Source organism: Tyto alba, unplaced genomic scaffold (genome assembly GCF_018691265.1).
Source record: "Tyto alba isolate M040663 unplaced genomic scaffold, T.alba_DEE_v4.0 Super-Scaffold_16, whole genome shotgun sequence".
NCBI classification, from domain to species: Eukaryota; Metazoa; Chordata; class Aves; order Strigiformes; family Tytonidae; genus Tyto; species Tyto alba.
The window spans coordinates 13,904,198-13,930,704 of NW_024881278.1; the positions used below are offsets into that span (position 1 = coordinate 13,904,198).

A 26,507-nucleotide genomic window follows, 5' to 3' on the forward strand; every position below is an offset into this window, starting at 1 on the left:
AGGCGCAGAAATGAAAGCTCCTGCAGCCACAGTGCCTGAAGCCTGACAGCTCTGCCACAGCAGAGGAAGCAGGCAGATGCCTTCAGGAGCGTTTCACCCACATTTTCCTTTCCAAATCCAGAGTCACTGTGAACCTTTCCAAATCTGTGTGCATCTCACATCTGTATCACTGCTTTTCCACCTCCTTGGCTACTGTCAAACAGAGAGCTAATCACCAGACTTTGCATATATTTGTTTTTATGACCATCTGCCACACAAGCTTTGAGGCAAGGGAAGAGTCAAGAACATAGCCTAAGCACTTAGGACTGACAAGCAGATTGCACTAATCCTTTGCATAAGAAACATAAGAAAACTAGTCTATGTTCAAACCTAGGCAGGCTGCCAGCCCTTCGGGGCTTTGCCCAGCCTGGCATTTGCACAGTGCCTAGTAGAACAGCTGGGTACAGGTCATTAATAAGTTACAAAGTCGACCTTGAACCCAGAGTTTCTTTACTAGTAATGGCAACTATTTATCTGGGCACTCTTTAATATTTATTCCTGGAAATTTATTCCACCCTCCCATTTCCACCCCATGTCAGCCTTGCATTTTAGATACACACTTAAAACATTGAAACTGCTATCAAGGTCACCAGTAACCAAGGAGATTACTTTTAATTAGCTACATCAGCCTACCATAAAATTCCCACTGGAAATCAAGTACAGCCATCCTCTTTAAAAAAAAAAAATTAACCAAACGATTTAAAGAGGGCAGCTTTAGGCCTTCAAGGCCTTAAAAAAAACCAACAACACTCACAAACCAAAACTGTACCTACTCACAGGAATTTGGCAGTGGAAAGAATTTACGTCCGGGACATCAGGCTTCAAAGGAGATGGGAGAAATTCACAAACTCTTGCACCAGACTTTTTTGTTCTAGGATAAATCCCCTAAATTGTTTACGGAAACAGAGACAATCTGAGGCAGAGAGAGAAGAGCCCTGTGGCTACTAAACAAGGATAGGGAAGTTGAGCAGGAAGACACATCAGCATTAGTGCAGTTGCTAGTGAACCTGCAGGAGAGATATTTGTGGTCCCTCCATTTGATAACAGTAATGGAAAGAAGTACAAGCCATGTTACTAAGATCACTTGTAGCTCAGGGAGCTTCTGGCTTGTGGTCTTGTGACTGAAGGATCAGTGTTTCCCATCTAGTGCAAAGTCATTTCATTTGTACTGACTGGACAAGAGGAGGGTAACCAAGAGAAAGCTGTTTCCCATCACTCCTGGATGCCAGTGAGAGCATGAAAATCTGAGGCATGCCTTTGGGCATATACACATCCCACTTGTTTAAGTCTGAAGTGCCAAGAAGTTACTATTAATATTGCAGCAATGGGGAGAGAAAATACATCCTCTGGCAGCTTCCAGAGAACAGGACAATATGTCATTCTCAACAGACATGTCTTAGCCTGAGTTTATGGTGCTGGCAACCAGAAAACTTGGACACAAATGCCTCAAGCGGAAATCATGAAAGGGGTACAGAGGTATTTTTATAGAAATGTCTAAGTACCTACATCAAGAGATTCCTCCCAAGAACAGCTATGGCTGGTACTGCCAGAAGAACAGTCAGAAGATGGGAACTTGGACTCAAAACTGTGTACATATCTGCCATGCAACTCTGCAGGAGAGAGTTCTCATCCACGGAGCCTTACACACCACTGTAAAATCCTGTGAAAAACACACCAGCTAGAGGCTGTAGCTGAGTCGCCTGGAGACTTCTGTGTCCTTGGCCTAAGGTGTTCCAAGAGAATATGAGGGCTGAAATAGTCTTTTACTTCTGCATCACCCCCATACTTGCTGCTCTTGGTCCATTCTCAGTCCCGCTACCCCTCTCCTGTACAGCAGAACCACTGCTCCAAGCACTTATCTAAGCAGACTTGACAGAAAGAGGGGAAGCAAGAATGAAAGCAAGACAGCTAAAAATAAAAGCCAGCTGATTTTCTGACTCCCCTGTCTAGTATCAAAGTCAGCAGCCCTCATTCCCTTATTATTTAATCAAGGTTTGTTCAAGAAAATTACTCTTCCCAAAGCATGACTCAGGCTGCAGAGGAGACTTCTGGCACTAAGTTAAAGTTACAAGAGTAAATAACAATTTCCCTAGCAAGAAGAAAAAAGTCTGAAGGTGCAATTGCTTTACTGCAAGGAAGAATCCTTTCTCATGCTGTGAGGAAGAAAAACAAAGCTCATATTACTCCTTCAAATTTCATAGCTCTGCAAGCTTATGTTTTTACTTTGGGGTGTGCCCAATTAGGAAATAATCTGGCAAGCAAAGAAAATACCAACAGTTGTGCAATTCCTCCTCTATTAAAAGCAAAGCAAATCAACTTCCAACAGGTACAAACCACCTGTCAAACATTGCAAGTGCTGAAAGCAAAAGCCTTCAAGGATTCTCTACAGGATGCGCCCTGTTTGCTCGAATGCATGCTTTTAATCACAGCATAGAAACCCACCCAGCCTCAAACACCTCGGGTCACGGAGGGAATCAACAACTCCTTGCCAGGGATCCTTTTTCTCTGCTGGACTGCTCTGCATTGTCCAGTTGTACGGGGAATACAAAGATGTAAGCATTAACAAGCAGGGTCCTGGGTGGCATACAACCCTTCCCTTGCCCCCGTCCCCCCACACAGGAAGTGTGTTTCATCTGCTGGGGTGTTGGTTATTCATCTGCTGGGTGTGTGTGTGTGGTAAATTGTTTGGGTTTGGTTTTGGTTTGTTTTTATCTCCCATCACCACTACTACCATATATCTTCAATTTTCAGCCACTCCAGTACCTCCTGGCATAGAGGTCCATACCTTCTCGGTCTCCATCCCCTTCCTATCCCCAAATTTTACAAGGACCTAGCAGTTGTCATTAACTCAAAGCAACGCTTCTGAACCAGGAACCATTTTTAACTCTAGCTGCAAATGCTTAGCCCTTTTATTAGTTCCTTCCAGCCACTGGAAATCACCTAAACAGACAAACTTATTAGCCTAACCAGAGAGAGCAGCTGAAGACCAAAGAGCCTGCAATAACTGTAACAGAGAACTACATTTTGCAGTATCCCACCAAAGCTTTTTGTGGATAAGAAACAAACCAGGGGAGCCATAAACATTAGAGTAATCTCACATTTTCTAAGAAAGAAAATCATGTCCTCTCTATGCCCTAAACTATTCACCTGTGCACAACCATTCCATACCACTTATTTTACCAACACATAAGCTTAGAATAAAGCCACTATGACATGGCCAAGAACAACTCAGGAACATTTTACCTCCAACTTAAAACAAGTTGACAAATAAACAACATTGGGTCAATTTGCACAGCGTAACCTTTTGACCTACTATGAGAATCCTTCAGAAGAAAGAAAGAAAAAAAAAGATACCAGAAATACAGAATTTCCATTTAATATGTACCTAAAGTGTTTTCTCTTTAAAGAAAACAGCTGTCCTTGGAGTTCCTACTAGGCAGAACATCCTTAAATTTCAAACAGAGTACAACCACTAACAATACAGTTTTCAGACATAAGGGCTCAGCTACAGTTTCTGTACTGATAGAACTACATGGTTAGGCCACGACAATCCAACAGCAGGCATAGGTATGGTACTGGAACTCACAGGTGGCTGTGGGAAAGCAAGATGTAGGAATTGTGCTTGCACCTCTGACTCCTGTCTACATAGTGAGGTTGTAGTGTATTTAGATGGATAAAGAGTCTGGAGATGGAGAAGAATTATGTTAAAAATAAAAGAATTAACCACATCCCCCTGTTGTTCCAACTGCCTCATGGTCCCAGCTTTCTAAAGAATAAAACCTTGCAAATGCAGGTAAACTGTGTCTGGGAAACAATTAAAAAAGAGAGAATGTAGAAGGGGCTTACCATTGCGTTCCTCAGGTCTAAGGCTCTTCTTTGCAACTTCTGCCAATGCCCCAATGCCAAGACCAACAGCTAGTCCTTCAAAATAAGAAAAAGACCCAGGTCAGAATCAAAACCACCTTCTGAGCCACACACAGAGGCATTTTTGTAATTAACCTTATGCCACACAGTCAAATACACAGCAGCAAATGAGCTCGATTAGAACATCCTGGCTTTTACAATGGAGTCATCTTAAAGTTTGACACTGCACTGTTTTCTCCTGTACTTCAGCTCAGCGTGCCAGCTAAGTGTCATCGTCCAGGCCAGTCTGGGATGTCCAGCTCTAATAAAGCATGTCAACAAGTGCTGCTCAGAGCTCTGGGTAGACTCAAACTGTGGTGTTTAGAAGAAGGGAGGAAGGAAGCTCACAAACATGGTTCTCGCAGTACAGTTTTCTGGAAAGAACAGAATCCTCCTCAACGCCCACCATGCCACCACAGGAGGGGGAGGCAAGACTGTATTTAGATGAAGCCACTGCCAGTAGAGGTTAAGGCTCTATGACGCTACTGTTTAAGCATTCAGGTATATTTGTGCTCAGTAGCTGTGTTGGACTTCCACGTGTTGATTGATTATGAACAGAAGCATGTTTTTCCTGAGACCCACCTTATCCAAGCAGTGCTGTAACCTGCAATTCCAAGGAGCTGTGCTGTGAACTAACCTCACACAGCAACAGCAAGACCATGAGACCAAACACCAGCACTCCACCAGCACTATCACCCCTGCAAGCAGTGAATTCTAGGGCGTTGTCTCAGAGCCACAGATTAAGCTGCAACTACAAAAGCAGCATTATCTGCCTCCACTAACCTGACCAAAGCCACAGAAGGTTAAATGAGCCACAGATCTAATCATGCACTAATCTGTACTACCAAAGGTCTCACTGCCTTCCCAATTTCAAAATATTTATTTTTCTGGATAATAAATGACATGGACAACCAGAACACACCTGGTGCTTCCTCAGCAACAGTGCATCCCACCATGTCTTACTCCCACAGCGCTGGCAGTACTGGGTATGCATGTTTTCCAAGCACCCCAAGCCCTCCTTGAGGCACTTCTGGACAGCTTCCTGGGTCAAACAACTGGGGGCACAGTCAGGAGGAAGCATAGCTGACCAGCACATGGCACTTTGTGCACATGGGGGGGGGGGGGGGAAATGCGTACACGCAATTTGCAGTCTCAAGGGGGGAAGCCTGAGCACAAAATAGTTGAACCTCATCTTGCACTGAGTTTTTCCCCCTCTCCTGCCACGTAATGACACCCCACCTCTACCAATAAAATTTCCAACTTGCACAGTACATCTGCTTCAGAAACAGCTCCACCTGCAATCTTGCAGACTGTATGAACTGGGCCAAAGAATCCAGCAGAAGGTGAAGCACAGGAGGCATCAGTGACATTACAAGGCCTTTGGGAGGACTGCTTCCTGGGCCACTCCCGTGCCATTTAACTGTTGGGCAACCTTTCATTCTCCATTGCACATGAGTGTTTAAGAGCATATGGCATAATATAGAAATCTACATTCAGAAAAAAATATAAAGACCTTTCACATACTGTTAGGATTTTAACATTACAATACCTAGATCAAACAGCCCTGAAATAATTTTGGGTGGCTTTTTGTTTGGTTTTGTTTTCTTGGGGTTTTTTGTTGGTTGTGGGATTTTTTTTTTTTTGTTTAAGCTTCCTGTGTTTTCTGCAAGTTTTCCTATGGTGATGCAGCACTAATGCCAAACATAAGTCTAAGGAGGACTGCTGTTACTAGCTAACTTGTGCAGACCCTTCAATAGGGCCAAACCATGCATGACCACTGAGCAAGTCTTTTGCACCAGAAATCCAGATACTTTATTAACTGAACAAAGTCAGAAAAACACCCCAGACTCCACAGGAAAGAAGCAAAGAGACTTTTCAAACACAGCATAAATTATATCTATTAAAATGCTGATACACAGTCATCTCCAATCAGACCCCACATGCCATACAGTAAATTGGAGCAGAAAGTACCAAGAGTCAGAAGGGAAGCCAAGATAGATCTCTCATCAACCAAATGCAATTTTCTAGACTGAATACCACTCAGAGAGCACTTCTGTTGGCCTTGATCCCACTTTCCCCACCTCCGAAGCAGTGCTCCCCATCAGAAATCAGCTTGGTCATTATCAGAACTAGATTGAACTGGACTGGCAGTAATAGGTTCCAAATTAAATACAGTCCATCTCCTTCTAAAGGCTCTATATTCACTACTGAGATTTACTGCCTGCACCTAAGCCAAAAAATATCTTAAGTTTCTAATCTCTCTTCATCATTAATACACAAAACATTTCAAAGACAAACAGAAGACTAGGAACCAGATTCTATTTCATCTTCCAGAATAAAGTTGGAGAAGTTCTACCACATCCCAAAGCAGCTTGTGGTTTACATCAGCGTAAGCAATATCAGACTCCAAACAAATGTGTGTTGCACCTCCCCTCTCGTGGATATACACAGTTGAGCATCTGAACTAAACCATATTGTAGACTACACTAGAAAAAGATCTTCTGTTACAATAGGTGCTCTTAGAATTTCCTCACTGCTCCCCTCTGTCCAATTCACTAGAAAATGAACTCCAGTCACCTGTCAACAACTGTTTCAAATAAACTTAAGCCAGTCATAAATGAGTTTACAGTCAAACAGCTTCTAAGTTTTAAAAATCTAAAGTTTAAACAAAGACTTGAAGCATCTTCATACTACAATCACATCACGCAGCAGGGTAATTAGCTCAAGGGCATTACACAAAAGTGCAATGCAGCATTCCTGCTTCAAGTCTTCAGTAACTACCTGGAAACACCACAGGGCACATGCAGCCTTGCTCTAAATGTGATAACAGGAGGGTAGATAATACTTTTGGGGCTGTGCAGGGTCATGTGCATCTTGGGTGTTTGCTGCTTCTTAGCAGTAAATCCTGCAAAAATTTAAGTCAGCTGCACATGTAACCTTCTATCACTAAGAAACAGATAACAATTCAAAGCTGTATTTCTCATCAAAGCAATGCCAAAATGTGGTCCTTTCTATGAACATCCAGGGCTTAGAAAAAGCTGCCAATTTTCACAAGTCTCATTTGCTCACTTCATTCCTTTGTTCTTACCAAGTTATTATCAGAAGAACTATGAAAATAGGGAATTAAATAATAGCATAAATTCTTCATGGCTGTAACTCCATCCACCAACATCTGCACTAGGGTTCAGTCTGACCCCAAACTTCGAGAATGTATTACCTTCTCCTTTATCAATTTGAATTTCATTCACTGTGGCATTTGGAGCCCACATAGCTCACACAACAAAAACCAGAGTGGAAAACTTCACCTTTTACACACCCATCCATCTGAAAGGCTGTGGTCTAGGCACATATTATTTGAACACAAAAAATGCTGTGTTCTGGGTCTGGCTGAGATGGGAGTTTATTTTCTTCACAGCAGCCTGTATCACGCTGTGTGTTGTATTTGTGACAAAGTGTTGATAACACACTGACTTTCCAGCTGTTGCTGGACAGTGTTTGCACAGCATCAAGGCTTTTTTTCCCACCCCCCCCAACTCTGCCCCTGCAATGAGTAGACTGGGAGGGGACACAGCCAGGACAGCTGATCCAAATCAACCAAAGGGATATCCATACCATATAACATCATGCTCAGCAGTAACAGCTTGGAGGAAGGAGGATGAAGGGGAGGAACGTTTGGGGTTATGGCATTTTCCTTCCCAAGTAACTGCTACAGATGCTGAGGTCCTGCTTCCCAGGCAGCAGCTGGACATCTGCCTGCCAGTAGCGAGTAGTGAATGAACTCCTCTTGCTGCTTTGCCTGCATGGGGAGCTTTGCTTCACCTGTTAAACTGTCTTTATCTCAACTCCCAAGTTTTCTTGCTTTTGCCCTTCCTATTCCATCCTGCAGTGGGAAGAAACGAGTAAGTATGGCATGGGGCTGAGCTGCCAGCCAAGGTCAACCCGCCACGGGCTGCCAGCCCGTCACCTGCTACCAGGATCAGGTCACCCCTCCACAGAACAGGCACAAGAAGCACTCTCCTCCTCTGGGCCACTAGCCTACTGACCTGGCACAAGTCACTCCTGACATAGTTCATTTTCTTTGTCTGCAAGGTGAGTATTTCCTCCAAGATTAATCATTTTGGGACAATTTTCTGCATCACTGAACAGCCACAGTTCAGCACCTTGGAAAATAACATCCCTGAGCACCTTTAGAAAGTCACACTCCTGCATTTTTCACTTCACGAAGACATATTATTTCAGGCCTGGAAAATACCACTTCATTTTATACCAGCAGACTGCCACTTCAGACATTTTCCAGGCATCTCCAGCACCCATTACACCTGAAACCAAGCCCATCAAGAGATGACCAGGAATTGGTTTTGCTCAGCAACTGACACAACAAAACAACCAGGAGACTGAACAGCCTGTTACCACTCTGCTCAGCCTGCCAAGCACAGCAATGGGTGAGACCCTCCCCTGGAGCAGCCTGTGCCATGGTTTTGGTCCTGTCAAACACCACAAGCACCACCCAGAACACACTGCAAGCTGCAGACAGTTGTGCATCCATTTCCGCTAGCTTTCTGAGCATTAAATGCTCATCAGAAGAAAGCTACCACATGACAATCTGAATCCTGTAGTTATCAGTCTTGCACGCCCTTTAATAACATACCTCAAGAGGCTAGCGTGTTCAGGGGGGGTTTTGTTGTTGGCTTTTTTTGTTCTGTTTTGTTTTGCTTGATTTTCAAAATTGCTACAATCACATTAGATCTAGACTTCACTCCAAGCTTCCTGTGTTTTCTTTATTGCAAAAGGATGTTATATCATTAAAATAATAAACTTACTAACCAGGAATATGATTAAGGGAGACAGAAACTGCTTAGAAAAGTCAAATTATGCAAGAAAGGGAGAATGGAAATAAAGAAAAGATCAAGAACTGCGTGGGTGGAACTGATGACCCATCAGGCTACAAAACAAGCATGGAACAAAAAACTGCAGAAAAATCTGTTTTACCAATTCCAAACCTGAGAAGAAAAAATAAACAAATAAAACCCAAGGATGATATTTAGTACTATAAATACACCTATGAGCAGTCACTCTAGCTGCTGCAAGAAGCATAACAAATATGTATAAAGGACAAATAAGTTCAGTAGACGATCTTGTGATGATTATAGAGAAACATTAGCTCAGTATTACCTGCAAGCATTAGAGAAAATTATCATCAATCTTTCCAGCAAAATGTTCTATGCTCCCAGGAGAGGTGAGAAGCCAGGCAGTCTGCAGTCTATGTCTGCCTCCTGTCACTAATTTGACCATCACCCATCAGAGTGTCCTGACACCACAGCTGAGATCAACATTCCCTACAGTATCAGGGAGACAACAAAAAACATCTGAACCTCATGAATAGTTACATGAACTCTGCTTTTGACCTACTCAACATCCTTCCATCTTCTTTACTGGTGTAGAGGTGGTAGGGGAAGAATCTACCTCAACCATTATGTTTCCCACAATGATTTCCTGGGGTCTTCAAATGAAGATGACACCCCAAAGCACACAAGAAACAAATCACGCACAAAAAGCTTACTTGCTCTAAACTGCACTACCTCACCAATATGGAGCAAACTCCTGCCCTTCATTATTTTCAAGGCAATGCCAAGAGGTGGCTGGTAGAGCAGGTAATAATCACCCCCCAACTCTGCTAACCCCTATTTAATTCTGATGCTTTGAATGCCCTAGGAAGGAAAGGACAGAGCTGGGTCACTTATTCCACAGGTTAACAGTGACATCCCCTGCAAAAGGGCTCCTTCCAGCTGTTAACCATCATCCCTCAGCAGCAGCAGGTGCTCCCAAAAACCAATAATGTAATTGGAGACTCATTAAATCATCCTACATCTTGTTTCTGACTTCCATTGAAAAGACAAGAGAACACACACTGTGCAGGCACAGGGAACTTCTAACTCACCTACCACTGAGCTTTGAAACATGTAGTTTACTTCAAGTTTATCTTGCCCTCTTAAAAAAAAAACAAAAAAAAAAAAAAACAACCAAACCAAAAAGCACCACATTGATTTGGGTTGGATCTTAGGAAAGCAAAAATCAATTCTCATCTCAGTTGGAAACTGCCTCCCTATGCCTTCATGAGTCTCCCTTAATCAGCCTCACCCTTCAGCTCACATATATTTTTAAAAATTGTACACATTGCCTCTTGGATCACTCCTGAGAATACTACCCAGAAAGATCTGACAATGAGGGCTGTCAGTAGCTGGGAGAGGCACACAAGTACTACCTTCCCCTGCTCACAACTTAAGAGGAAAACAGTCAACCATAGGCCAAAGCTCAACAGCTTCAGAGGAATCAAAAACAGGTAGAAGTGAATGGTACACCACAGCTCCTGCCATTGGCTAATGTTTCCTGGTTTAAGCATTTAAAATGCTTCATAAAGATGCAATTTGAAAGAAACATTGCTCATCAGGTAAGAGCCAGTCAGGAAAAGCCACACTAGAATTAGCTGAGAGGGTTTCACAATTACACTGATTCTCTCAAGTCCATGTGCCGGTCAGAAAAAAACACTAAATTTGGAGCAAATAGGAAGCAGGAACTGCTCCTTGCTATAAATGGAGTTCTTACGATGCAGTTCTAGAAGCTGTTTAAAAGTTCATATCAGTCTGGATCAAGATCTGACCATTAAGAAGTGTTCCTTACAGGTAGTCCTTCCCATGTGGGGCTGCCCACACTACTTCAAACTTGCCACACACTCAAACCTTCTTCAAGCATTACCCAGCCTACCAAAAGATTACTGATGGATTTCTTAAACTGAAAAAAAAAAAAACACCCTACCTATAGGCCATATCCATTGTTTGTTAGCCAGTGTACTGACAGTACTGTTTCTCATTGCTGTTGAAAGGAAAAATTCAGAGGGGAAGATAAGCAATGAATGCTAACAAGATTGCAGAGACCAGAGAATCTGAACACCATTTTTGCAACACGGTGTCCCTGCAAATGCAGTCAGTCTGAAAGAAGAGCTCTGTCTTGCCAGCGATTTCAATCACATAAAACAGACAACTGTAGAAGAGCAAGACCAAAAAAACAGATGACACATACAGATACGACTGGGGATACTGCTTACAAACAATCATTTATTTCTTACTCTCCCTTTGTGGTTTTGGTTTGGTGGGGTTTTTGTTTTGTTTTTTAACCTGAGGTTAGGAGAAGACAGGTAGTTAGTTATATTTCCCCTTGAAGCATGAGTCAGCCTTTCCTCATGCAACAGCCTTGAGTGCCAAGAGCTGGAGCATACACCAACACCACTGGAACTCAAAGTTCACAGAAAATTTGGTCATCTGCCACTTCACATCCACCAGCTGTCAGTAAGCAGCCACAGATAAATTCATAAGATGACAGCTAAAAGTGCTATGACACTTTCCATAAAAATGAAGGCTAGATTAGAATGGAGACTGGTATGCTACTACAACTTAAAAACAAAGAAGTCAAGTGAGTTTTAAAGTGATGTCTTGTTACTCCAAAAAGCTGATCATGAATCCTACTTCCCTTTAAGGAATACTAAGCACGCTGAGAAGCCAGAGCACCTGCAATGAACTATAGGGTTAGAGAGATCTGACCAGAATTAAAACCTTACGTTATCACAAAACTCGCTGTTTATTCCTGCACTGCACAGAATCAATCCCTGCCCCCAACACCTCCCAGTGCACATATTGCTCTGACAAGAGAGACACACAGAGGAAGAATAATTGTTTTCTTATATAATAGTTGATCTGAATTACACTTGACAGGCAATTTTTCTTTCTTCTGGGATATACAACACAAGAGTGTCTACTGTGCACATGTGCTTCCCTATAAAATTTTGTGGAAGGGAATCACAAGAGCTATAAGGGCCTAACATGCTACTTGGGAAAAGCTACTATCATCTCAAAACACTACAGTCACAAAATAAAAACAACAGAGAGACTACTCATCTAATGAATAGCTAACTAAGACTAGCTGTGATGATCTTTTCCACCAGCAATACTCTGATAGTTCCTTTTTTCTCAGGACCATGTTAAGTCTTTTGATGGCTTTGAATATAAGACATTAGATAAACACTATCTGTTAACACTGAAGATAGATAGCTGCTTTTTAACATAGTAAGTCCCATTCTGCAAATAAAATTCACAAAGGTTTCAGCTAGCTTGATCTTGGCAAGCTCAAACTTTACATCCTTTCTGGGAGAAAACAGTTTACAAGCAATGGCTAAGTAAATCAAAGCTTGACTATTAGAATCTCCCTACCCTCAGAAATCAATACCAAAAGAATATGTTTTATATTTAACCACTTTTCAGAGAAGTAGCAAGGATAAGTATGGGAAAAAAAAAAATATTTAAAACAACAGCTGCTCCAGCTGTCTATACTTGACTGTAACAGTATACTGTAATAACTAGGAGAGTTTCCTCAAAGTGAAATCACATATGCAGGGCCAGGGTATTTGTACAGACTGAAGAACAACCGGCATCTCACACTCTCCCTATCATTAGAACAGCCCAGCCCAGTATGTGTTACCATGAAGATGTGCAGTTCTACGATGCACTCCAAAATTGTCTGCCCTACACTCTTAAGAGTGACTCCCCCCCTCTATTTCAGAATAGGTATACAGAAAACTAAGCTCCAGGACTATATCAGCCTGCTGTCTTAAGACAAACGAAACACCATGCCAGCTCTGTAGTTCATGTTTACAGGTAGAGCTTGCTGAATGCATCTGAACAGCCTGTTTGGGTGGGGAGCTTTTTTTCTTTGCCACACCATCACAGTAGCAGTTAGAGATGATAAAAGGGTAACAGAAGACAGGACTCTAAGTATAACTTCATTTTGACTAAAGGCCAAGATCCATGATTGTCATGGAAAAGTCCGAATCAAGCTCTGAGCTAGCCAGCTGTTTATGAGGAAAGCCCTTTCCTATTAGCACACTTAACTAGAAAATGGAACCAACTAATGCTTCAGCAGGAGCACTGTCATAGCCAGCCATTAATCAGTACATACAAGTATAGTGACTTTGCAAATGTGGGTGTGCAAACTGACCTCCAAAGTTCGCGAGCCGTCCGATCCTTGTGACAGGAACCTTCCTTTCCCGGGCCCGTTCACTGAGCTGCAGCAGAAAGAGGGGGAAAGGAAAACAAAAAGAAATCCACAAATGAATTGTGCATAGGGTCAGACACCTACAAATTCAGAGTGCAACTTTGAAAGCACTTGAATAACTGTGCTACGGAAAGCTTTTCTTGAACACTGAGCCTTGTATGAGTTGCGAGATTTTCAGGTGAATACACTCCAGAACAGACACACCATAAATTGAAACATACATTAAGCAGAGGCGTGGACAAGAGGGTGGTAAAGATAAAAGAGCTGACAACCATATTTAGAAACTTCATTTTTACTTTCACCTCAGCAGCCCTTGGATTTTGAACATGGAAAAGCAGCGCAATGCCAACCCAAACTCACTTCCATGGAAGGCTCTCAAGTTGACAGTACTGTAGATAATTCCCCCACACACAACAGCAGGAGAAGCAGAAGCAATACAGTTTCATCAAAGCAATATCCTGAATAAATGAACCCACAGTAGCATCTGATGCTGGGTTTGGGGAAGGAGCCAGAAGATCAGAGCAGCTGGCAAGTATCTCCACTGTGGGCTTTCTGCAGTCTCACACAAGGGCACGAAGCAGTAAAGCAACCACTGTGAGCTATGCTACTGCCCAGTCTGCTAATGCTCAGGGCAACATTCCCTCCACCTCTGGAAGTACTGCAAGACCGTACAGGAAGCCACAGCATTCACCAAGAGGAGCTTAAGTCCAATTAATTCTTCACAGCCATAGCAAAATAACTAGCTAAAGGGAACAGGGCCTGTCAGTCTTCAAACCTTTGTAGCTTACATCTGTCCCCACCTGCTCAACATTTCACCCCAAAATCTGGGATTAAATACAGACCCTTAGTTACTGTAACATGCATCAATAAATACATAAAGTCCTCTCAGTCCAGTAAATGAGAGCTCCTGTTAATATAAAACTTAAGCCTAACACTATATATGTTTTTTAAACACCCTCTCACATCAGAATATCTGATATAGAGGGAGCAGGTGTAAAAGCAGAGCCTGAAAAGCTATTGACAGAATAAATGTCACAGAGATCAGACTTGAGCACTGACACTTCCCTCTTTTGCCTCCACAAAAAGGAGTAGTGGAAGAGGAAGAAAAGAAAAACAGGAGAAGGTGAATAAGGACAATCCAGTATAGAATATACAGTAGCAAGAATCCTTAAAAAAAAAAAAAGCACACACACCACCACCACCACCACCACAACATACCATCTGTTTGTAAGGTTTCTGCTCTGAACCAGTTTTGGCCTGTCTGGCTTTATCGATGTCTTCAGCTGTTAATCCACCAACAGAGGAATGGTCTTGGTGAAAAGCCCTATTTTGTCCAAAGGCAGCAGCAAAAGGATTTCCAGGGTCCCTAAAGCCTCCAAATAATCTTGCATCCATTTTGGGAGGGAAAGGCTTCTGGCCCATGCCAGAATCTCCAGTCTCACCAACACTTCTAAAAGGTCCATTTGTAGTGTAAGAGTAAGCAGGGCCTTCACCGCTGTGTTCATGAGGCTTGCTGGGGGCAGTGGAGAAGTCCATTTGACCATCTGATGGCTCTCGGGCCGAGAAGTCATAGTCTTTCCCAAAATCCTCACTGAGATCAGTTAAGTTCTCCTGTTGTTTCCCCAGTTCCTGCAAACAATAATAGAAATACTTTAAGAAAAGAACTTAAAACCTGCTCCCTACCCATCTGTGGACCTCAGAGATCAACATGGAACTAAGTTGTCACGTCTCCACAATAAGTAATTTGTAGAGACTCTAGCACTGCAGACATTCACAGTAAGAGACAGGAAAAAGAAAGAGACACTGAGGACACCTGGGATCACTGGCAAGTCTTTCAACCCCACTGATGGGACAAATTCATTAACAGCTTCTTAAATATCTGTAACTGGAGACGCCTTGCTCTACATACACTGCCAGGAAGGGTCATTAATTGTGGAGCTCACTAGAAGCAATACACTGCCCAGAAACAACAGGTGATGGGAGCTGCAATATCGCATAAGACATACTTAAGAGGGATAACAAAAAGCTAAAGCTCATAGTATTCGGTTCTTACCCCTACCATGCTTCCTCCTCTCCCACCCTGTCCCTAATGATGCAATACCAGCACTTTCAAGCCCAAAGCTACCCAAATCAATACCAGATACATACTTACAGGCAAAGTAACCTCAGCCTTGCACAGTCATGACATTACCAACTGAAAAACACATTTCATTTTTCAACCACTAAACTATGGCAGGGTTTTCTGTCAACCCCCCAGAAATAAAGAAAATTCTGTGCTTGAAGCAAAGATAGCAGCAGATACAGCAACACTCAAGGCAAGCTTCTCCTGACAGTCTCTTCTTCGGACCTGCAGGAGCTGCCCCACTATGTCCAGATATTTCCCACCACTTTTCAATATAGAAAATAAGTTTTAAAAGGCAACAACACAGCATCATCTCCGATTTACTTGTTACTTGACATATTCTAGTTACCTATCTCAGCAACAGCAATATCATGGAAGAACTGACTACTATTACAGACAATCAACAGGATTTTAAATCCTGCCTGTGGTCAGGCAAGCAGGCAGCATATTTTAGGCCCTTTCCTAAACACTAATTACATTTCCCCTCCTTACATAAAAAAACAGAGCATGGTCTTTCCTGTTATTCAGCAGGCCTCATGCTATTCTGAACCTCAACATCACAGACAGGGGGAGGAGAAATCTGTTTACAGAAGGGGACTGTGGCCACAATACTGACTGATGATTTCAAGCAAGAAGGACTCTCTACTTCCACACTTAAATTTTAAAAAGCATGTCAAGCAGCCAAAACCCTGACACAGATCAAGAGAAGTGAAATATAGTCACTTAATATAAAAGCTTTCCTCTCTTCAAACAGAAAATATTGTAGCTTCAGACTACAGATTTCTTATTGAGCCCTGCTTTGGCAGCAGCTCCTCATGCAACTCATTTACAGAATGCAGGCCAGGTGTTCTGCAGGTGTGCTCGTGGGGCCTCTCTTGTGGCAAGAAACCTGCACAGAAACAGGAGAGCATCTCTCTTTTCTTGGATGCAAAAGGAAGACAAAGGCAAGACAAAGACCCTGTTCCCATAAACAAACACACTTAGGGTATTTCTACTGTAAGCTTACATAAAACCAAGGAAACACAGACCCAGATTCTAGGACTGAAGCTACAGACTGCCATGATAGTCTAATCTCATTGCATAAAAAAATGTCAGAACCTCACTCATTAGTTTCTGCGTCAAAAAATATGATCTGAGCTACACTGTCTTGCTACCGAATTATATAGGATGATTATTTTTGATTAAGAGAAGTTCTTTTCCTCACACAAGCCCCACGTTTTCAAGAGATGGCAACATAGCAATTGTGAAGCTCTTCTAAATCCATCTCCATGTCCAGTGACAGAACCTGCTGCTTAAAAAAAAAAAAAAAAAAAAAGGCTTGGCTTTCCTTATGTTCCTCATTTGAAAATCAGTTCCGAAAATCCAGCCTGGGCTGTAAGTGATGAACACGCAAACACCTGACCCTGAGCCATTCTGAAAAATATCACATGCACCAGTTCGGTCAGGAAAGGAAGCAGCACTGAGACAAATCCAATTTACTCTAAAACAACTAATTCACTTAGTCAAACGAAAGATAATCAATAACTGACATTTAAAGGAGACTTTAACTAACAAAGTTGCTGGTCAATCTTAGCAAGAGCTTGATCTTTAACAAGATGAGGTGAACAGAGCATTTTTCATTTTCAGAATATCTTAAACACTCAGTAATGGAAAGAGAAACACTCTGCAGTAACATTCTCCTCCTATCCCTGTCCAAGCACCTACTGCACACAACAGAAATCCTGGAGAATTCCCAGAGCACTGCAATATCTGTATTACAGATCCAGCACTTCAGAGCTAGGCTCTAGTTCATGATGAGAGTTCCTAGCCACTCTCACAACAAAAACAAAGAGCACCTGGAAGAAAAGCAAAACATCAGACTAGACTGTGCACAAAGAGCTTTGCTTACCTGCATTTTTCCCAAGGCAGAACTGAACTGTTCTTCAGCAGTGGCCTGGAGAGTCCTTGCAATGGTAACTGCATCTCCTCCAAGGAGCACCTGCCGAAGCTGTCCTGCTTGGGTTTCTAGGATTGCTTTACTGAGCTTTGTCAAGCCTCTCATGACCATGATGGCATCACCTGCCATGACTGCTGCCTTTGTGTGCTGAAAGGTTAAAAAAAAAAAAAAAAAAAAGTAAGGAGTCAAGGAACAAGTTTGCCACCAGTTTCAAGTTACCCCAGAGCCAGTGGCATATCCCAGACAATCCCTTCCCACTTTGGCAACCAGTCACCATGGGAACTTGTTTGCAGCTCAGATAGCACACAGGCCAGCTTGAATGACAGCTAGTTAGCTGACCTTACCAGGCAAAGCAAGAACTCTGCTCATGACTGTTCATGAGTTAGGATAACATTCCTGAACTTGACACAAATATTCAAGATACCATTGACCAGGGGAAGTGAAGACAGGTAAACGTCAGTAACACTACAAAGATGGTCTTGATTTCTTCCAAATGTTTGAAAAGGATTAAAGCATTAGCATTTGACCTTTAATTATTATCAGGCCCTGGAACATATTCTCAGTGCCCGATAGCACGGATGAAGTGCACTGACAACTGTCACATCCCATTCCTGCCCTGGAGCTACGCCTGCTCGTTTTACATAGCCAAACTTCTTCACCCCCTCACCAATGAGGAAGCTTTGTCTGTCCTCCAAAGGTAATCTGCTCAGTCCCCAACTTGTAGCTCACTGTGCTTTTAATTGGTAACTCAAGTACACTCAGAACACTTCCCTATCACAGCATTTGCAAAGTACTGCACTACAGTGCTATATTTTTGACTCCATCCCCCTTCCTGTTCAAACAGCACCATCTCAGATTCATAACAGTCTGTGCAATTTCAGTGTCTTCAAGTACAAACTGGGCACTGTAGGATGCAAGACAGAGCATGTCTGAGAAGAACAAGTTCCACAGACACATTTGTCTCAGCCTAGAACCAAGCTCAGGCTCAGGACACCCATTCTCCTACATCACTGTGGTTCATGTGAGAAAAAAAAAAAAAAATCAGAAGTGCCTAGGGTGCCAAAACCATTTTGTAAGGGAGATTTTCACCTGCTTATTTCAATCATCTCCCACATCTTTAAAGCACAGTCAGGGTCACAGTTCCAGGGCTGGCTCAGTTGCACATCCTCCCACCTTATTTGACAGAAGATAGAGGGATGCAGTTGGCACAAGATGCTGACTAAGGTTTGACCTTACCCATACAGCATTCTCTGTAATTATTTGGAGAAAATACATGTTCTGGCTGTGAGCACTAGTCTAAGGCCACATATTGAAGTTACTTCCTAAGTAGGTACACAGGTACCGATTCATTTTTGGAAGATAACTGCCAACACTCACATATGCACTTCAACTACAAATGTTAATACACAGAAGAGGTATAAGTGATCCTGAGTCAACAGTACACATAGCATTACACCCTGCTGCAGATCACAAGCAACTGGATCCAGTTACCTTCTTGGGAAACACAAAGCCTGTCTCACAAACATGTCTGCTGTATCAGTTGTGCAGAAGTACAGACTGCTATAGCTAAATTTCTGGATAAAGTACACAGTTTTGCTGCAACCACACAGAAGATGCATGGATTACTACAGCTGAATTTCAAAAATACATTATTATGCAAATTCAGGGTAAACCCCAGTTACTGGAATATTTGTTCAACAACTGTTAATCACTGATTAAAATCAGGAACAACCGCTGTAGCCAGGAAGTGAGTATTATAACTTACATGCTTTAAGTGTGGTTGTTAGAAGGGCAGTCAAGTGATAGCAACGAATCTGGGCTTAATTCGTTAGCTGTAAAGTAAAAAAAAACAAGCCTACCCTGCTCATTATTCTGTGGTTATCTATCCATATGCTCCAGACCCATAGGAAGTGTTACTCCTGAATCTCTCCAGAGTTTAATCACTAGGATTGATTTTAATGTTGTATAATGCACTTTTAAACTTGAAAGCTGCCTGTCAGGTAAGGAAATGTACTCTGTCAACAGGAGGTGTTTTCTTCCCCCCACATCTCCACACTGGAAATTTCCACATGGATCTCCCTCAAAGCATTTGCAGGCAGTCCCTGCAATTCAGAGCCAGACAAAGAAACCAGTCAAGAACACAGTACTGTCCCAGCTGAAGTGAGACTGTTCAAAGGTTGCCACTACTAAGAAATAAGTGCTTTTGTAGTAGCGAGTATTAGAAGTACAGGAAAGCTCGAATGCAAAAAGTTCATTCCCTCCTTACCGAGAAGGGCAACAAAAGGTAATGCAATATAGATCACTGTACACTCGGACAACACACAGAAGACATCCACTTTTAACAGATTTTTTTTCTAACCAACAATACTAAAACCATATCATCCTTTCACCCAGAAGCAGCTGAGGGACTTATCTTGAAGTGACAGTTACGATATGCTAAATGCGTATTTAAAAAAAAAAAATCTTCCAACAAAGTTTCAGGGAAGCTAATGCAACCACAAATGGAAAACATACATTGCACAATGCACACTCAACCCCCTGTTTCTAAATATATCAAGCAGCAAAGGGGACCAACTGCCCTTTACAGGTTTGGCTACAGAAGACAGCACTGGGCACACTGCTACCAATATCCTTCTGACATCCATGCTATCATCCACACTTTCCTCAGCACTACAGCTAAAACCAACCTAGGTACCATGCAAGTGGTTTGTAAGCTCAAAAGCATCAGCAACATGCTCTTGTGCAGTGCTGCCAAAGGACAGGCTATTGTAACAGGCCAGTTATCCTGGCACCTGTCTGAAACACAGGCCTCCGTGTAGGGATTTGGCTGCCATGACAGAAATACAAGCTTACAGGGAACTAACTGACTTGCAGTTTTCAATGATCAGAGACCCAAACGGAAACCACAGTATAAGTACAAAGGCAAAACATGGCTCAATAAGGACTTCAGAGGTCAAACCCAAGGAGAGTCACCAACGAATAAAGGCTGAGAAGGAAGAACATATTTTCAAAAGCTAGACCATACTCCTGCTTTTTAAAAAACTGTGTCTGTAAGCCATCTCCTTCCAGTTCCTCACCTTTTGTACACCAAGTCCTCACCTTTAACAAAGCACGGTCAGGAAAAGGCAGAGGAAGCAAAAATAACTACACTGCAGTGATTAATCCTTTGGCAATAGGCATCAAGAACAAGAAAACATTCAGGTAATGTCTGTACCCATCGTCAAGCAACAGAAAGATGAGAGCTAATAAGTGCAATGAGAACTGAACTGATACTGGAGGCTTCTTCCTTGAGTGTTAAAAATTGCAGGTTATCTAGTTTTGTAGACCCTACATTTAGCAGGACACATTGATTAATTATGTTGGGCAAGACACAGAAAGCAGAGATTAGCAAGGTCATCACAACCAGAAGGAGGGAGCATGAAAGAAAATACCTGGAAGATGATCAAGAAGGGAAAAGACTACACACAAAAAATAACGAAGATTTAGAAAAATTACCTTTTTTTCTTCAGTTAAAAAGCAATAAGCACAAGCAAGGACAATCAGCACAAAAACTGAAAGACAGAGGAAGCATGCACTTCCAAGAAGACCGGTATGTAACCCCAACAATTTACTTGTGTTAATACCCACTGCAGGCAGCAAGCAAGGGATTTTTTTTTTCCCCACCCCACTATGGCAAGTTCTATTCATACCACTACTAAATCAATAAATAAACTGAGTAAGGAAGCTTTATCAAACACAGATCTAAGGAGTGGTTTCAAGCAGAATTGGTCTGAGCATACTAAGTCTGTATCACACTTGTCTCATGAGTACTTATTATCTAGTGCTAGCCACGTAGGGCACTGCCGGCACGGAGTATGGACAAGTCAGTCGTGTCTACACAAGCTGTCAGAGTGCCTGCTAACCTGGGCTGAAGCAGATTGACAAGTGTCAATCACGAGCTATTTTCCAAGAATAGGCAAGGTCACAGTTTTTGCTTTGTAAACTTCTCACAGTTGACTGAATCTCTGGAATACACCCACACCTTCTAGCACAAGGAGGCTAGAGCCAAGTCATCCTCAGACACCAGACAAGGACCACACAGCAGGCAGAGGGGCTTGTATAGGCTGGGTAACACACCGGGATGTAAACCCCATGTCCTGATGCTGCACCAGATTTTGAACACTGTTGTAATGACAAAACTAAATCAATGCCAGGGATGCTCTTACTTGCAACAATCACCTGACTCACAGGCCACTGTCCTCTAGTGACAAACTGCAGCACATTTCCTCCCTTCTTCAACACACCAGACTACTATACTAAAGGTTTAAGCAAGTATAGCAAGAGGCAGAGTATCAGAGGCCAATAACAGAAACACAAAGCCTCATAACAGACAACAGATAAGTCCTTGCACTGGCACTGTTTTGAAAACACATCCCTCCATTCATTCCCTTTTTTCCACATGCCAACACATACTTCTTCGGACACACAGACCAGGTTCTGACTCCATGTGCTTTTTTTCCAGATGCTTGTAGAATCAAAAACCTTACTGGTATATACACATACATGTGTATATACACACACACACACATATATATAGGGATGGACCAAGCTTAAACACAAAGAGACTTCTAATCATGCAGAATTATTTCTGAAAGTTTTCTGTGCATGACAACATTGCCTGTTTCAATGCAAGAGAATTATTTCCATCATCAACAATTTGCTATCCACCCAAGAAAGAAGCTCATCTACTGTTGAAGAAACAAAACCAAAACCCTAGTAGGTTTACATTAGCCCACATTTCCCCCTCTCAGGTTCGTCTAAGTTTTAGATGCCTTTGTTATCTTTTTCTTTTAAATAAAGGAGACAAAGATGAAAAATATTAGGCTAGACAGGTAATGAAGTAGATAATTAAATTTCCTTTGGAAGGGTGTTGTTTAAACAGTCTCTATGACTTCCTCCCCTTCCCATTATCCATTACCACAATTACTTATTTTAGGTGTATCTAAATGAAGACTATAAATGCAGAATCGGTGTTATCACCACCCACACCAGAATGAATGGGGCAACAGTATGAAATAAAAATAATAACCACCACAAACAAGACAGATATGACCACATATGATCAGCAGATTTGTTCTGTGGCCTTAAACCAGCAGTAGATTAACTTCAAAATAAGTATTATTCATTAAGTTGTTCTGTAATTGATCTTTTTCAGATTTTTTTCATTTCTTTTTACGTGTGTTGGCATACCAACTCTTTCATGGGATCCCTTCACTCCTGGACTTTTTCAGTTCCATCACACACCTCCCCACCAATTCCCTTTATACCAGATTTCCAGATCCATGCCTAGACATAGTTTCATTAGCTGCATTCGTTGGGTTGCAGTTGACCCAAACTTCAATCATGCAGGGCACAGAACAAACTGCATTTTAAAAGGAGAAAGTTGCCATTATCCTCTAAATCAAACTGAAGATCTACCTTGCTTATCCTTCATTCTTCCCCCTCCCCACTTCAACTCTATAAGAAATATATTTAAACATCTGACCTAAAACAAAACTAAGGACTCCTATATTTGAGTCCTGCTCCGTTGCTTTGACTCAAGCCTCCTTAAACCAAATTCATCAAGTCTCTGAAAGCTGCTTTAAAACTAGCCTCACACAGCAGTTTGCCAATGCCGTTTAAAACAAACATCTTTGAAGGGCAGGTGGCAGTTGTTTACTCTCTAATTGTTATGGTAGCAGTACAGGCACTGATAAAAGTGGGCTTCCTGGGAAACAAATGCATCTTTCCACCAAAATTCAGAAGGCTTAGCAGTCATTTTTGGCAAATGACAGCTAGTTCAAAACCCAGTACGAACCATTTTCCCCATAAATGGCTTGACATAGAACGTAAGAGTGAAAAGAATGCTTGGACACTTTAAAAGTAAGCACAGTCTGCTTTATTTTAGGCACAGATACATCAATGCAAAGTGAATGCTCTGGACTGAGGGCTCTATTCTGGACAATGTCTGAGGACATGCAAAAGCAGAGTCACAGCCCACATGTCTGGAATTAACAGAGCCTCTTTCTACCCTGGCCACGGATCTAGAAATACTCCATTCACAATTAAGATCCTAGCAGGAGAGCACGTTCCCTCATTACAGGCCATTTCCTCTACTGATACATCTTGCACAACACACTAATAAATTCTGTCCCGGACACACATTGTTTCCCATTACACTGAGGTAGATCCAACTCAGTCGCTGTGATTTTAAGACTATCACCCACTCACTCTCCCCAGGAATGAGTTCTGTGCCTACTCCTGGGAATTAAGTATTTGTAGTTGGGGGACCAAAAAAAGGCTACGTTTGCAGCACAAAAATATTTGTGTCATTGGGCTGATATTCCAATCCAGAGTCGTATTTATACCTAATGTCCTATATTTGTATTATCTATGTTACCAAGAAGAAAGGGAGAAAGAATAAGAGGACAAGGAAAAAACAAGGGTTTTTTCTGCTTATGCCAGTGCTTAGAACAAGCCATTGCACTGCATCCTATACATGGCTCAGAAGCTACAGGCACAAGTGTAGCTTTAATCACGAGTAATTCCGATAAATTGTGACTAAAGTTAATTCCCATGCATGTGGATCTTTCATCTAGCAAAAAGGACAATAATATATTAAAATCAGAATAAAGCATGAGCACAAAGAACACGGATTAATACAATATTTCAGCAGATGCAACATCTGAAACATATACTTAAGAAACAGAACTCCTACAAGCTGAATTGACACTTTTATTTGGGTTTATGGCAAGTTTACATGAAAGCACAGTTCATTAGTTCCAAGTCATCCTTCTGTCACTGCCAACATACAGCATCACTTTGAAAGACAAATCCCCCACACTCTAACCAGCAGTATTTATACAAAGGTTACACTAAAGCTCCACGGTGATAAAATCCAACCATTGTGCCTCAAACAAAACCCAAACATTACAAACATCTCCCCCCAGGTTTGCAGAGCAGCTCTGCACTCTCAGAGTCTTTTCACCAGTTACAGCAGAAGAGACCACCAAAGCTCAACTCCCTGCCTGATGCTCAGCTCTGCAGCATTACGCTCTAAGCAGAGAATCAACCGAGCTCCCCACTGGTCTCATGCTCTGAACTAGAATATAAAGTGTAAATGAGGGAGTTTATCAGTTTGCAGTTTTGGGTTTTTTTTTTTTTATTAAGTACACTGTTATGTTGTAATTGTTTTTACTGGAGGTTTTAACTTTCTGAAAGCACACCAAGTCCAATTTAATTGAAAACTGATAAAAAGCTATGCCTCAAACAAGTCCAGATTCTTTTAGACTCAAATACACGATTACTTAAGACAAAATTCTTGAGAAAAATAGCACCTCTTCCTCTTGCATTTAAACACACATCACTCTTTATAGATCTCAAAAAGCTAAAGAAAGAAGACTGATATCAAAGTTCTGTAAGGAGAAGAGAACAAGTTATCTACCCAGAGTTACACCACGTGTCTGTGATGGGGTTGGGAACAGAATCACAGCTCTCTCCAGAGTACGCTGATCCTTACAGCACACAGCCTATACCTAAGTGTCCTTTAAATATCCACCCCTACAGAAGAAAACCAAGGATTTATAGCCAGTTTGTCAACTATCTTAACAGTATATTGTTAACAGTTGTATCTAAACAATTAAATCCACACGGCAATGGTTTCCAGCCAGAACCTTTCTAATTACAAGCTTCTGGAGAACTAGACACACCCTATAACTGTACTGTACATCTGACTTCTTACACCCAAAGAAGATATCTTCCTTATTATCCTTTTTGTACACCAGGACAGAACCACGCATACTATGTCTTGAGTCAGTGCATTACACGGTCAGTAAAAGGTACCCCATGGATGTCTCTCCAGGGCACATACACACATCCTCTGCTCACACGGTAAGCATAACGCTTTTGTTATCATCGCGAACAGCAGGTCAAACACTACTGCCTCCCACTATTGATCCTGCAGGCATAAATGTCTATATAGATCCCATGACTTCCAACCTTGCCCTGGAAGCTAGGGTTAAGTTCAAATTTAGTAACTTACAACACATCCTAGTCTATTCATAGCCCCCCTCACATACCAGCATCCTAGCTATGAGAGCTCTCTCTTTTCTGGCAGAGCCAAGACCTCCCTCTAAGAAGAGGAAAAATAGGACGCAAGAAGAGAATTATAAGCAAAAAAAAGACTACTCTGAGAAGACATAAATTGATCTCTATGCTGAAGGGGAGTGTGGTCTATCAGAACCTACAGCTCCTGCATTACATACAGCTCTGCCACAGTCCTCAGACAAGGTATTCATGTCCATTCCTACTCACCACACATAGGTACTTTTGGCACTAAGGTAAAGAATAATAATGAGCTCTATATTTCTCCTAACTTACTACTAAATCTAATCTGCACACTCTCATACCTGATACAGAATCTGTAATCTACAATTATTTATGCTCTCTACACATAGATTTTATGAAATCATGTTCTGTACAACATAGAATAAACAAATTAATTTTCCAAACTAGAAGAGCCGAAGTTTTAAGCAACTTCTGCAGGTGCCACTGAAAATCTCAAACCTCCCAGACTGACTTATGAATGGCCATGCTCCACACAGCTTTGCTGTGCAGTACAAAATTCTAGGCTTACCAATTTTAGAAGGGTTCTTCAAAAGAAACACTTAATCCACTTGCAACTTACTGCCCAGTCATTCTTCCTTCTATCTCTTTCCTAGTCCTGATTATTCTCTTGATGAGCACTTTGACCGTATCAAATGAAGATGAGGATTTAATACTCCCAAATGACACAATTCAGAAGAGCCGTGACATTTCAGAACACTACGTCAAGCCCTTTTATAGTACATTTGTTCAGCACATCCAGAAAAACCAAGACGTGCCACTGGTTAAAAAGGACACATGAATAGCAATGAAAGGAACTACATTAAGATCTAATCTACATAGAAAAAACAGGACAAACTGCAGAGGCAAAACAAACATAGTAAGAGAACTTTGTAAGTGGAAGCTATCACCTGCACAACACAAGAGTTCTAGGACCACCTAGACCACAAACAGATCATCTTTTGTTGTGTCTCTACATATAGAATCTACACAGTCTTCAAGAAAAAGGCATAGCTAGCCTTATGCAGTTTCCAGAAAAAACACACACCTACGTTTTAACTCTGTATATGTGCGCATACTTGTTTAAACAGACAAATGAATTTGTAAAGTTTCTAGAAGCCAACTCCATAGATCGACAGCTAAGTTTTTCAGAGCAACTAGTGTTATTTCCTAAGCTGTGAGACGCACATAGAACACTTCAGATACTAACCGGGAATTTAACATGCTTCATTTAGCTGTACTGACTGACAAAACACAAAAGCCACTAAAATAAAGTGCAGAAAC

At 41.8% G+C, this 26,507-nt stretch overlaps 1 protein-coding gene across 2 annotated transcripts in view; it reads right to left on the minus strand.

The window, feature by feature from the left end:
- Nucleotides 1-26,507, minus strand: part of COQ8A (coenzyme Q8A) — a 47,355-nt gene that overhangs the window by 17,756 nt on the left and 3,092 nt on the right. For both annotated transcript variants that reach the window (XM_042789769.1, XM_042789770.1), the window contains exons 2-5: nt 17,055-17,249; nt 14,263-14,673; nt 12,988-13,054; nt 3,886-3,960 (exon numbers count right to left, since the gene is read on the minus strand). In XM_042789769.1, coding sequence (XP_042645703.1) covers nt 3,886-3,960; nt 12,988-13,054; nt 14,263-14,673; nt 17,055-17,231 — 730 coding nt within the window. In that variant the 5' untranslated portion in view covers nt 17,232-17,249. The remainder of the gene's footprint in view (nt 1-3,885; nt 3,961-12,987; nt 13,055-14,262; nt 14,674-17,054; nt 17,250-26,507) is intronic.